Source organism: Balaenoptera physalus (assembly GCF_965194825.1).
Source record: "Balaenoptera physalus genome assembly, chromosome: 14".
Taxonomy (NCBI): domain Eukaryota; kingdom Metazoa; phylum Chordata; class Mammalia; order Artiodactyla; family Balaenopteridae; genus Balaenoptera; species Balaenoptera physalus.
This window is the reverse complement of record NC_138893.1, coordinates 10,779,346-10,792,505: the sequence shown is the minus strand read 5'-3', so window position 1 is coordinate 10,792,505 and position 13,160 is coordinate 10,779,346. Positions and strand designations below refer to the sequence as shown.

General features: G+C 36.7%; 1 protein-coding gene and 1 long non-coding RNA gene across 7 annotated transcripts in view; one reads left to right on the top strand and one right to left on the bottom strand.

Annotated features, from left to right (window-relative positions):
- Positions 1–2,664: 2,664 nt before the first annotated feature.
- ARID4B (AT-rich interaction domain 4B) overlaps positions 2,665–13,160 on the bottom strand; it is a 128,826-nt gene continuing 118,330 nt past the window's right edge. For 4 of the 6 annotated variants that reach the window (XM_082423116.1, XM_082423117.1, XM_082423114.1 and 1 more), the window contains 4 exons: positions 10,760–10,873; positions 8,335–8,550; positions 7,144–7,290; positions 2,665–4,429 (listed from right to left, as the gene is read on the bottom strand). In XM_082423116.1, coding sequence (XP_082279242.1) covers positions 4,302–4,429; positions 7,144–7,290; positions 8,335–8,550; positions 10,760–10,873 — 605 coding nt within the window. In that variant the 3' untranslated portion in view covers positions 2,665–4,301. Of the gene's footprint in view, positions 4,430–7,143; positions 7,291–8,334; positions 8,551–9,934; positions 10,091–10,759; positions 10,874–13,160 lie in introns of those variants that run through there. The other 2 variants (XM_082423118.1, XM_082423119.1) reach the window with 2 other exon arrangements.
- On the top strand, positions 4,423–12,746 carry LOC309642130. The gene is made up of 2 exons (XR_014252981.1): positions 4,423–6,563; positions 12,371–12,746. It is a non-coding gene; the product is annotated as an uncharacterized lncRNA (long non-coding RNA).

The following is a 13,160-nucleotide window of genomic DNA, read 5'->3' as shown; positions in this document are numbered from 1 at the left end:
CTACCAAGAAAAGGGGCTCTCGGCTCTCGAAACTATGCTGTTTTCTTGGCCTACCTTCGCAAAGCCCGCTTTTTTCCACCACCTCTTTATTCCTTCACCTTTTGTCATTCCTTCTTATTCTTTTTATTCCTTCCCCCACAGTCGCCCCCCTGTTTACCCCTCATTTTCACCTGCAAAATTGTACCCATCCTTCAAGGCCCAGCTCACTTAGGAAAATTTCCCAACTATTTACAGTAGAGATACAACAGTCTCTCTAGATGTAAATGGTTGTCTTATTCAGCCTGTGCTCTGTATCCCCATTCACCGTACCTAGTGAATATGTGGTAAATTGACTTTTAAGCAATAAAAAATATTAGATTATCATTAGATAAATCACTGAATCAGTAGTTTTGGTGGTAAAATCAAACTTGACTTTGAATCTATGGGAACAGATTTGCTAATTTTGGAGAGCTGCTTAATAGAAGTCACTGGGAATATATGTGATCTTTTTTACAGTCCACATCAGATAATGTGATGGAAAAACAATATTCAACTGCTTGGCACTGGTTTTGAGTCCCTTATTTTGGCTTGTGTATCACACAAAGATGAGAAAAACTCAACTGTCCATGTTTGCAACTCCAGCATCTCCATCTATCCTATACCATCCAATGAAGACATTCTACTCATTTTTCTTTCAGCATGTCTTCCAATCAGATTCCTTCCTCACTCTCCCTACCATTATTCCAAGAATCACTTCCTCTCTGGAACACCGCAATGTCATTGAATCTGGCCTTTCTCCACTCTAGCCTATGCATTCCATTTCCAGATGAATCTCAGTTAAATGCTAAGGTTTGCCATCTCCTCTATGTCACCATCACATCAGTCATCACATTCCTTGTGTGCTCATACACTGCCCTCTTTAAACTCTAATGCATGTGTTTTCCCTGCCCATACAATTTAGTGCTTAATTTTATGATCTCTTATATATCTATTACTTCCACAACTAAACCATGAAACTATTCCTCCGTGGGACTTACATCTTACACATACAAAACCCATCATATGACATTAGACAAAAATCCCTAAATAGCAGGTTAAAATTAAAACGAAAGGTGAAGAAATGGACTCACAAAGAATGAAAGGCAGCACACACTTCTAGAGGAAAAGGTGATAAGTATGAAAGAGACTGTGGTTGGAGATAGATTAAAAATGATTCCCACTGTTCTTAAGAACTGCTTTCCAACCATTTAGAGATCACTAACCCCTTTGAAGAGTTTCTTAAACTTATAGGGGCTCTTTTCATTAAAAAAAATACAAATACATTTTGTAAAACATGTTAGGGGTTTCTGGAATCTGGTCCACCGTCCCCAACCTTCCCAGGTTATTAAAATTAACAAGACCTGACCCTCAGGTTATTTCAGTAGGAATTTAAAAAAGGCTTTGGAGAACACTGTAAAAAAACGTACCATCTTATAATTTTATCAGAGATTGTAAACTAGTTTGATAAAATGTAGTTTAGGGGACCAGGGAAAGACTTAAGTCAAATTCTAGTAATGCCATGAAATTCTCAAACTCTCCGGAGAAGCTGGGAGGAAGGGAGAAATAGGCAGAAAAGCCCAAGGGTATAAACCTCAACTCCAACAAAGTTTGGAATCACTCTCCTTTAGAGCACTGTTTCTGTAACGCAACAAGTAGGTGATATTGGGAGTTGCTTGAAAAACAGGGTTTCATGATCAGGTAAGTCTAAAAGCAGTAGGTTAAATGAAAACACTTCCTTAAAAAAACTTCTTAAAGTTTTTAACATGCGAACACTGAAACTCTAAGAAGGGGATGTGCTATATATAACATTTCCAAAATATGTTTGGTAATAAATTCCCTGAGCATTTCCAGGGACCAGTATTCTAGGACCTCATTTTGAGAAGCACTGTTCTATAGATTTTAAAACTCATCCCTTAAACGTTAAACTGATTTCTATGAAAATAAAGGGTCATCAAAAATACACATTTGGGCCTTTTTAGGCCTTAAAAAGTTTCCTTTTTATTTTAAAGAAAAAATTTTCTCTTGGTGGGAAGTTCATTAAACGGGGCAGAAAACCTAATTATTGATTTTAAAGGTTTGGAGTGATGCAGTGGTTGGTTCTCAACCCAGATAAGTATTAAGATCACTGGCCACCTTTAAAAAAAGACCAGCATCCAGGTACCATCCCAGACCAATTAAATATGACTGAGGGTGGGGCTGGAGCACTGACTACTGTTTTAACAATACCCAGATGATTGCACAGTGCAATGGGGTAGAGTGCACTGAAAGTGTAAGAGAGCCACAAAGGTCCAATTACATTAAAAGACCAAAAAAAAGAAAAGAAATAAAAGGAAAAAAAAAAAAAAGCCGCTAGTAATGGTTTCAAGCATTAAAGAAAAAAATCTTGGTTTTCTTCTTTAGACAAACCTCCAAGTCAGAAGTATTCATCTTCAGACTCAAGCTAAATTGTGTATGCAAATATATAAGAATGCCTAACAAATCCTGTACATAAATCTGGCTAATGGACTTTTAATTCCTATAGGCAGAATATTCCCTTTTTTGGATGTCAATTTTACCCTTTCTGATAATACATGCTGGAGATATGTGTTTCGGTCAGGCATCAGAGACAGAAATGAACTAAAATTACTTAATCTTTTAGAAACAAAATCAAGGATTCACAAACTATGGCATTTTATTTCAGAGCCTTTGCTTACATTTGTACAATATATTACATAATTCTTCATTGTTTGCAGATCCTAATATATACTTTATAGCTTTTATTCTATAAGCTTTTCTTCAATGTTTTGCTGTCAACAAATCTTTACAGTCCTGTACAAATCTGAATAACTTGAAACCATTTTCAACAAAATTAGTTACTGTAAGCACACACTGCAAGACTGAAAATGCTTTTCTTAGAAAAGTTGAATGTAAAGGATTCTGACACGTTAGCATCTACAACAAAACGCTTCGAAATTCTCACGTCGTATTGCCAGAAAACAAATAAAACATGCCAGCCCCGTCCAAAAAAAGTACACAGAACTACAATTAAAACAGTAAAACAGTCTGTACAGTAAAGTACTGTGTATTAACAGTGCCAGGTATTAAATAGCTTGAATGAACACATCCGCAATATACAAATGTCTTACAAAGGTGTAGAATTAAATACAAGTGCCAAACAGAACAGAGATTGGAACCATACAACATAAAGTCAATACAGGTGAAAACAATTTTGCGTTCATTTTGGATTTTATACAAGGCATTAAATTTTTATAGGCCTACCACCCCGATTAGCTATTTATACTTAAAATAACAGCCATCCTTTTGAGACAGTTCATAGCAACAGCCTTGAACCATACCGATAAAGTTTACTTGTTCCTGAAGTCCTCTTGTTGTAGCTCATAATAAAATAAGCAATACAAATGAATTATCTGTATTTAAGGAAAAAGAAACATTTACAAGAAAACACAAAAATATAACTGTTATAATTCATTATGAATAAATATACACTTTGAACTGGCTAAGTACAATCTTTACACATTGTTTAAGATTTAATACAGTTTATTAGCCATTTTCTTTTTTCACACAATGTATTATATCAAAATTAAAAAAAAATACTGATTTATAGAAAAATGGCAAAGTACAGTAGTTCCATTCCAATTTGAAGGGGCGTGAAAAGCCACTGCAAGACCTTTTAGCCTAATTCAAACCTGTAAACATGTTCAGTCTTTTTTAAAGAGAATCTTTAATATTTGGTTATCAGGATTGATGTCTAATATCCTGTTAACTGCAGGTTCTGAATTTATTACATGTGCTTGAGTTATACAATTAAAGCCACCCTAAGGTGACTTGCTTTAAAAAACAATTAGCTTGTACAAATGAAAATAGGTTCATATTTTTCATAAATAAATGGAAAAATATCAAATGTTCCAGCTTTAACAAAATACAAGGGAATACATATACAGTAAGTTATCTTAACATGTTGTGGCCGCCCAATGACTACGCTTACTGTATTGTCTCTACAGGCAGTGAAAAGCCTCCATTTGCCACAGTGGAAGGCCTTCAAGTTACCAGACACACAATTCCCAGACAAGTTGGAAACAATTATTGCTTGAGGAAAAGCAGTTCATTGTACTTTTTCTTCATAAAAAAAGTGCACTTAAGTGCCAAGTCAGCTTGTCAAGAAACAATTTTTAAATATAAAATAGTGCTTGTCTGATTTTTTTTTTTTGTGCCACTGTGCAGTATAAAAAAAGACGTGGCTCTCAACAGCCATTAAGTGCAAAGTGCTTTAGCAAGTCCTGCTGTCACCTGCACTCAACGGACATTCCATTCTGTGACGTGCTGGACATTGACGGTTCAGCTAATGTTAACATAACAGCAGCCGTTATGGAGCTGGACGAAGGTGAAGACGATGACGAGGATGTAGCAGCACCTAAGGCGAAAGGAAACCAACAGCTTAATAACACGCATATACAACAGCAGAAGGAAGTAAAGCACTCGTCCTCTAAACTAAAATTCTGCTGTCTTCTCCAAAATCATTTAGCTCACTACGAGAGCAGTCACTTCTTACAAGACCATAATGTAAAGAAAGGAAAACCTAGTGCATCTCAAGTAACGAGGCACTGCCAAATCACAGGAGAAGCAATGACAAAGGACAGGCCAGGGAACGCTCTTGCGTGAATCAAAGAGGAGAATGAACGGTGCTCTCAGTCTACAGAGACATGGAAATAAGACAGAAGACAGACTTCCGTAATAATGAAACAAATGTCAAAAAGATCTTTGAATTCAACAGGAAAAATCTGTAATCCATCCCACATCTTTTTCCCCCTCCCAATTCCCGTATGTTTCTGCTTCTGGAGTTCCTTATGAAATTAAATGGTGATGAGAAGGGAAAGCTAATTGCTTCTTAAAGTTGGGAAAAATAACTACTACCACACATCACATCATAACTACTGCATTTTCCTCCACTTGGTTTATAAAGCAAATGACACATCAGTTATTTTCCTCAAAGAAATTCTCTCATTGTTATAAATCAGTGTTTGAAAACTTATTTTTTAAGGAATACATGCACAAAGTAAACGAAATCATTCAGTGCTGGGATATAAGGTGGAAAAGCTCATCTCCCTCTCATCCAGGACCCTCCTAACCCTCCAAATTCCCCTCCCCACTGTTACCAGCTGCTTCACAATCTTTAAAACTCCACAACAGGAACTGGCAAATTATTGCCCCACGGCCAAATCTGGCCTGCCTGTTTTTGTTAAGAAAATTTTATTGGAACACAGCTATGCCGTTTCTTTACATCTTGCCTATGGCAGATTTCATAAGGTCAAGTAGTTCTAAAGAGACTATAAGGCCCACAAAGCCCAAAATATTTACTATCTGTCTCTACAGAAAATGTTTGCAACCCCGGCTCTAGAGGAATTTTTTCTGTAGAATCTAGAGATATGATATGCACATTTAAAATGAAAACACTAGTAACTTCGCTTTTAAAAACACAAGTGGAAGCACAGTATAGAGTCTGACTCTTGGTTTTTACACTTAACAATCTGAGGAGATGTTTCCTTATCAGTACATATATAGATTTACCTCTTTTTCTTTTCAAAGCTGAATAGTGTAGTGTTCCACTATATTTATGAATTGTAACTAATCTAATTCCTAGTCTTTTGCTGTTACCGACATCGAATGAATACTTTGAGCATTATAAATAAAAATTTAAACATCTACTTATTTTTCACCAATGCCATATATTATTGGAGAATACAAGTTAATGATTTCTATCTGCTATTATAAATATTACTATAACAAACTTCTTTGCGACCACATATTCTTCCTTGGGACCTATTCTCAGAACTAAAAGTAGCTAGTTCTCCAAACACACAGTCAAAGAGTTTCCCAAGATAACTGTGCCTGTGATACAGGCTACATCATTGTATTATGCTTTGCTTTATTGCCCTTCAAAGATACTGTGTTTTTTACAAATTGAAGGTTTGTGGCAACCCTGCATCCAGAAGTCTACTGCAGCATTTTTTCCAACAGTATTTGCTCACTTTGTGTCTCTGTGTCACATTTTGGTAATTCTCACAGTATTTCAAACTTTTTCATTATTATTATGTTACATTTGTTATGGTGATCTGTGAGCACAGATCTTTGATGTTACTATCGTAATTGCTTTGGGATGCCATGAACCATGCCCATATAAGACAGTGAACTTATCTGACTGTTGAAATGACAACAAAGATTCAGAATATTACATAAACTTAGTTAACGGAGCAGCAGCAGGGTTTGAGAGCACTGACTCAAATCTGGAAAGAAGTTCCACTGTGGGTAAAATGCTTTCAAACAGCATTGCAGAGAAATTGCTTATGGAAGGAAGAGTCACTTGATGCAGCAAACTTCCTTGTTGTCTTATTTTAAGAAACTGCCACGGCCACCCCAGGCTTCAGCAACCACCACCCGGATCCGTCAGCAGCATCAACATCGAGGCAGGACCCTCCACCAGCAAAAAGATCACAATGACGGCTCAGATCATGGTTAGCATTTTTAACAATAAAGTATTTTTAACTGAGGTACGTACATCGTTTCTTTTTTCGACATGATGCTGTTGCACACTTAACAGACTACAGTATAGTGTAAACATGACTTTCATATGCACTGGGAAACCAAAAAATTCATGTGACTCATTTTATTGTGATATTTGCTTTATTGTGGTAGTCTGGAAAAGAACCCACAGCATCTCCGAGGTAGACCTGAGCTTTGTTTCGGCAGCCCCGGAAAACTAAGACAACGCCCTTCCCTCAGATTTTAACCTCCCTCACTTCCTCTGGTCATGGGTCTCAAAGAAAATGTCCCAGCCATTGGTAATCTAATGCAACCCACCCAATCACTGCCTTAACATTGCTCTAGTCTCTTCACAGTCTGAAATATTATTAGTTTCGGCGGAAAAGCAGACTGTAAGCTCCGTGAAAGTGAATATTATGGTTTGAGATAACTGTTTCTTTAGATAAATTTTCCCACTTTACAGATGAGGAAAATAAGCTAGAGGGATTAAAGAGCTTGCCTGAAGATACACAAACACAACTCAGGTGAGCCCAACTGCACAGTCGCAAACTGCTTTATGTTTAAGTAAAGTAAGGTAAAAACACTTACTTTCTCTCTCTTTCTTCTTTAAACGCTTTCTCCTCCGATCAATGGAAGCTACTTCAGATTTTAATGACAGATAATGTTTTCTGATTTCTTGCAGTTTTTCTTGAAGAATTGTGATACGCTCAGCACTTGTCATATTCTCCAGGTCCGCTGTGAATTTAAAACTTTCATTAATATGCATTTGTGAACACAATTTTAATATATAAGAGAGAACATATAGTGTGGCTGTAAAATGAGGAAGACAGATAAACTAAAAATAGGCTTGTAAACATTTGTGTGCCGAAGATTTTTTTTCCCTAGCCTAGAGCAATGCTCGGCACTAATGCATGCACGGTATTTTTTGAATGAATGAGTGTGTAGAATTAAAGATCTTATGACCTAAACACAGAGGTTAAAAATTCCACATTTACCAAAAAAGAAAAATCCCGCATTCATGTACAGTATCACCACAGTACATTAATTTGCATTTTTTTTGAATGTTAGGACTGTGGATAAATTTTTGTCTTTCATCCGCTTTTTGTTCTTTTTTTAAAGTTTATCTCTTAATGCATGTCCCATCAACTTTTTTTGGCCGCAGCGCATGGTGCGTGGAACTTCCCCGGCCAGGGATGGAACCCACGCCCCCTGCAGGGGAAGCGCGGGGTCTCCACCACTGGACCGCCAGGGAAGTCCCCTCTTTTTGTTCTTTTTTAGATTCTTCTAATACCTTGAGGTTGGAGGAAAGCTTTCACACGCTCTGAAGCACTTTCAGTCCCCTAAGACTCCCTGCGTGAGAAACTGCGGTAGTCTCTTTTTCAGAAAACATTTCACGGCTGTTTCTCATGGATACAGAAGGGTGAGGAGCAGGATAACGGAGCGGCGCGCGCCCGTCACGCAGCTGCAGTGACCAGCGATTCGTGGCAGACGCCGCCTCACTTATGCCTCCACCCACTCCCCACCTCAACACCAGGCTTTTACAGCAAACTGCTGACACAGCAGAAATACCTCATCAACGCTGACGTGTGCCTCAAATGCCTTACAAGTTATCTTTCAGCAATTTTCTGTTCAAATCAAGATCCAAATAAGCTATATTGCAGTGAATGGTTATTATGTCTCTCAGTCTGGTTACAGCCACTCTTCCAGAATTACTGGCATCAGGAATTATTAGGATGCAGTTTCTGCCGCTTAACTGCTGATTTAATGTATGTCACTTACACATCTGAAAACTCCATTTGTAAACTTTGGGTAATCGATTACTAGGTTCCTTGAGATCAGGATCCTTATCACCATTCTTTCCACATTTTCCTGGAGACTGCGTCCTGGCAGGAGATTTGGTACCATGAGCCTTCATTCCACTGGAAACAGATTTGACGGGCTGAGCCTTAGTTACACTTTCACCAGCAGAAAGCTCTTCACTATCACTACTATTTGCTGAAAACAAAAAAAAAAAGAAAAAGAAAAAGAAAAGCATTAGTAAATAGAAAAGTAACAAAGAATCTGTCACAGATTTTAGTGGACAATTTAAAGTTAGCCATTTGAATTTATTACTACAGTAAGCAACTTGCTTTACAGACCCTGCCTAAAAACCTGGAAAACCATTAAGTATAAACACAGCAGTATCTCAGTTAAGGAAAACAAAACCAAAAACTCTTCTTACCTGAATTGCCAATAACATATTTTTAAAAAACACTCAAACTAATCTTTCATTATACCTGGTAGACTATCAAATATACAGTAATTATTTAAATGCCTTTTAACTCTATTATGTTAATATATATAAAGTAGAATACAGCATCTTTTAAAATGACTCATAATGGAAACCTCTTAACTTTCATATTTTAAACTGTGTACAGATTGTGTACATGTCACACTTTCCTACTCCTTTGGCCACAAACAGTGATCACAATCATATTTAATAAAGAATTCTTTGGGAATAAACTCTGAACTTTGATACATACAATGATTCCTTAAGAAACTCCTACATCATAGCTTGTTGACTAAAATAAACCATCAGTTTTACCCTGGTAAATATATTCAGTAATTTATAAAAAAATTCAGAAGTCTATGTAATAATTATGTTACATCTGCCATTGCTGATTAAAGCCTCAGGACTAGAATGGAAATGCTTAACACCTTGACATGTGAACAGGTTATGGGACTGGTATTTCCATAAATTACCTCTTTCTGAATACAAAGCATTATTGTAGATTCTATGAGAGTTAATTCACTTTACTAAATTATTCTCAGAGAACTGTTTCCTCATTCTGATTTAACAAGATGTAAGCCCAATAATTAAAATGGGAGAATATGCGGTCAACTGCTATTATCTCTCAATTATATGAATGTTAATTGACTTACTGAAGATGAGCCCTCTTAGAGAATGTCATTTAAAAGTCTTGAAGATAAAAACATCAGAGTGTAATAAAAAACACTCTGAATATCCTGTCAGTTACTCCAAATAAGTGATCAATTTGGCATCAAATTTATCAATTTTCATTTCCTGATTCTTCATTTAACAACCAAAAAACAAAGTATAGTTAAGCTCTAAAAGCCTGAGAAGTGTTCCAGATAGGAAAGACACACAGCAACTCCTCCCACTGTGGTGTTTTGGGAATAAAGAATCTCCACCACTCTTTTATACATACGTTTAAAGAATCCCTTCCCAGTCCTCCCACTGCTGCTCTGGAACCCCTGGCAACTCCTAGCTAAGCCACCCAAGGCTTGGGCCCACTCTGATGCAGTGGTCTGCCTCAGCTTGGCTTTCATGGCCTTGCTGAACACAGCCGCCCGGGGCCCCAAAGGATGCCATATTCACCGCCTGGAAGTCATATGGGCTCAGCAGAACCTCGGGGAACTGGCCGCATAACCCTTTTCTGCACTGAAGTGCAGCCAAGCCGGCCGATAGCAAAGGTCAGGCAGTGGAGGTGGCAGGAGTCTCCTGGAAGAGCAGCAGGAGGTCAGTGTGGGACACCTGAAAAGAAATTCTTTACATATTTTCTGCTTCTTACTTTGTCTACAAAAGAGAGATAAAATGTGCAGCTCTCAGGAGAAATACAGTATATATATTCCTGTAGGTTGATAAACAGAATCATTGCTAAAGTCATGAGTTACAACATATTTAACCAGAGTAGTCTTACAGCTGCTCTTAGATACATAGTTTAGGATACCGAAGATAAAGGTAGTGTATGGGAGTTACTGGATTTACAGCTCTAAAGCTATCTTGATTGTTCTCTTCCAGGCTGATTTTGCCTGGAAGAACTACAAAGCAATCAATTTCCTTGTAATAAAAATAATATATAATTCAAGCATTTCATAATATGTAATATATATAATGGCAAAAGAACTGTTGAACATAAAACTAACGAAGATGTTGATGTTTATATTATATTGGCTACTATTTTTTCAAAGATTACCTGATTATTCATCAGCAATCAGTACCCACTGCTGAATAATAAACTGCTCAATCCTAGAATTTACCTAGGATCAAAAGACTTCTGTGTGATTTGGGGGGGTGGGGGGGTGGTTAGAGACGAAATCAAAATATTAACTGTCCCGTATCCTGAATACTCTTTTCTTAATGGGGAAAAAACATATCCACCATTATCTTTATATTTAAAAAATTTAGAGATTTCACACTTACTGCCTTTGCCTTTCTTTTTGTTGTTTACCACTGTTGCTTTATGGCTTCGTTTCTGCTTTTTTGATGAACTTCCTCCTCCCTGAGCTTCTTTCACTCTTTTCTGACCTGTACAGGCTTTGATGGGAAAGAAATTATTAAGTAACACAAAATAAAATCAAGCTGGCCCCAGGTATAAATTAATTCCACATTCTAGAAGAATAGACCAATTCTGAGACTATACATGTTCTTTATGAGATTTATAATTTGTCATAGAAATTACTACAATTTTTAAAGTAAATCGTCATTAATGAGCTGAATTATTACACATAATTAGAGTTTTTTAAAAAGCAAACAAAGTATGCACATCCTTCTTAGAAAAGTCAGATATAAACTGAATATAGTTCTCAATATAGTACTGGGAGTTTATGAGTCTAGTAATTCAAAAAAAGGTATATGCTGAAAACAAAAGCTGAAATTTGTTAAAATTCAATAAAACCAAAATATTAAGATTTAATTACAGGTTAAAGTAGTCATTATATGTATTATAATGATATTAATGAAAATTTTAATGATATAATATTAATGGAATACATTTTAGTAGTAATTCACACTTAATTATAATAACAAATTTATTATAAACACAATTTATTATAAATTTACAACAACAATAACTTAGCTCCCAGGGCAATGGTTAACACGTATACCATTTACAGATCTAGCATAGTAGTTCTAAGAAACGTTCCATCTTCTTGGCAGGAAGTTATTCCAAAATATTATAAATGTCTCCCGTTCTTCAAGGACGAGCCCAAGTCCTACCTTCCCCGATGCCCAGCCTTCAATGATCAATCACTACTCCAAACTATAGTTTCTCAGCTACTAATCTGATCCTCAGCATCTGCTGTGTTTCTGTATCTTCCTAATTATATGCATTGTTTCTCAGACTATACAGTAATCTTTTTCCTGAGATTAATAAAGTCTTATCTCTATTCCATTCCAAAGTCAGATACTATAATGATACAATATAATTAATACCATGATAAAATTATGCCATGTTTGTTTTAAAAACAAAATGTTTCTTAGTCCTGTTACAATGGTAAAATCAACCATGAATATACAAGACATGGCTTCGTTGGTAAAAAATGGAACAGGCTATTAAATATTTTGTTTGCAAGTTCTCAGTTTTCTTTTTTTTTATGGGTTACATCTAATAGATAACTCTTCCTAATGCTCTTTTAATATAACAAAGCGAAACATAAAGAAAGTGATTTAGGTATTATCTATATTCAAGTACAGAATCTTAAAAACAATTGCCAGATTTCTCTCCAAGAGTTTAATTCTGAAACTTTCAGCTACAAGAAATAAAAAGCTTACTGTAGGCTAAACTGGAAGGCAATCCTAAATCTAAATTGTAAAACTTACGTTTTTACTTTTTTTTTTTTAATGGCCGTGCTGGGAGGCATGCAGGATCTAAATTCCCTGACCAGGGATCGAACCCATGCCCCCTGCAGTGGAAGCACAGAGGCTTAACCACTGGACCGCCAGGGAAGTCCCTTACATTTTTACTTTTAAAATCAAGTGAATTCTGGGACTTCCCTGGCGGTCCAGTGGTTAAGAATCCGCCTTCCAATGCAGGGGACGCAGGTTCAATCCCTGGTAAGGGAACTAAGATCCCACATGCCGCAGGGCAACTAAGCCGGTGCACCACAGCTACAGAGCCCATGCGCCCTGGAGCCCACGTGCCACAACTAGAGAGCCCGTGAGTTGCAACCAGTGAGCATGAGCACTCTGGAGCCCGCCTGCCACAAGTAGAGAGAAGCCTGAGTGTCACAACTACTGAAGCCTGCACACCTGGAGACTGTGCTCCGTAACAAGAAGCCACCGCAATGAGAAGCCCGCGCACCGCAACGAAGAGTAGCCCCCGCTCACCGCAACTAGAGAAAGCCCGTGCGCAGCAACGAAGACCCAACACAGCCAAAAATAAATAAATAAATTTATAAGAAAAAAAAAAGTTTATCATATTATAGTTGAAAGCCTCTCTAATCATCTGTGATAAATGCTTCTTTCATTTTGAGGATTACTCTATTTATGCCTGGATAATTCAGTTCCATGAGATAGTATGGCACACAAACACAATCACAGTAGCTGTGTGTGTGAATGTACCAAAAAAAAAAATTATTGCAACTATATTTTTTACTTAATTTTTTTAAATGTTTTAAGTCAAAATTTGTGTGATAATGTTATGTCAATTATATCTCAAGGAAACTAGAAAAAGGAAAAAAAAAGGTTTGTGTGAGAAAACTTGGAACTAACTAATTTGGTCTGGATCATATCTCTTTTTTAAGTTTAGCTAAAAACCTGAAGTTAGCATAATAAAATCTGGTATGTTATATAAAATACATACCCTAGTGCTGTATCTTTATAC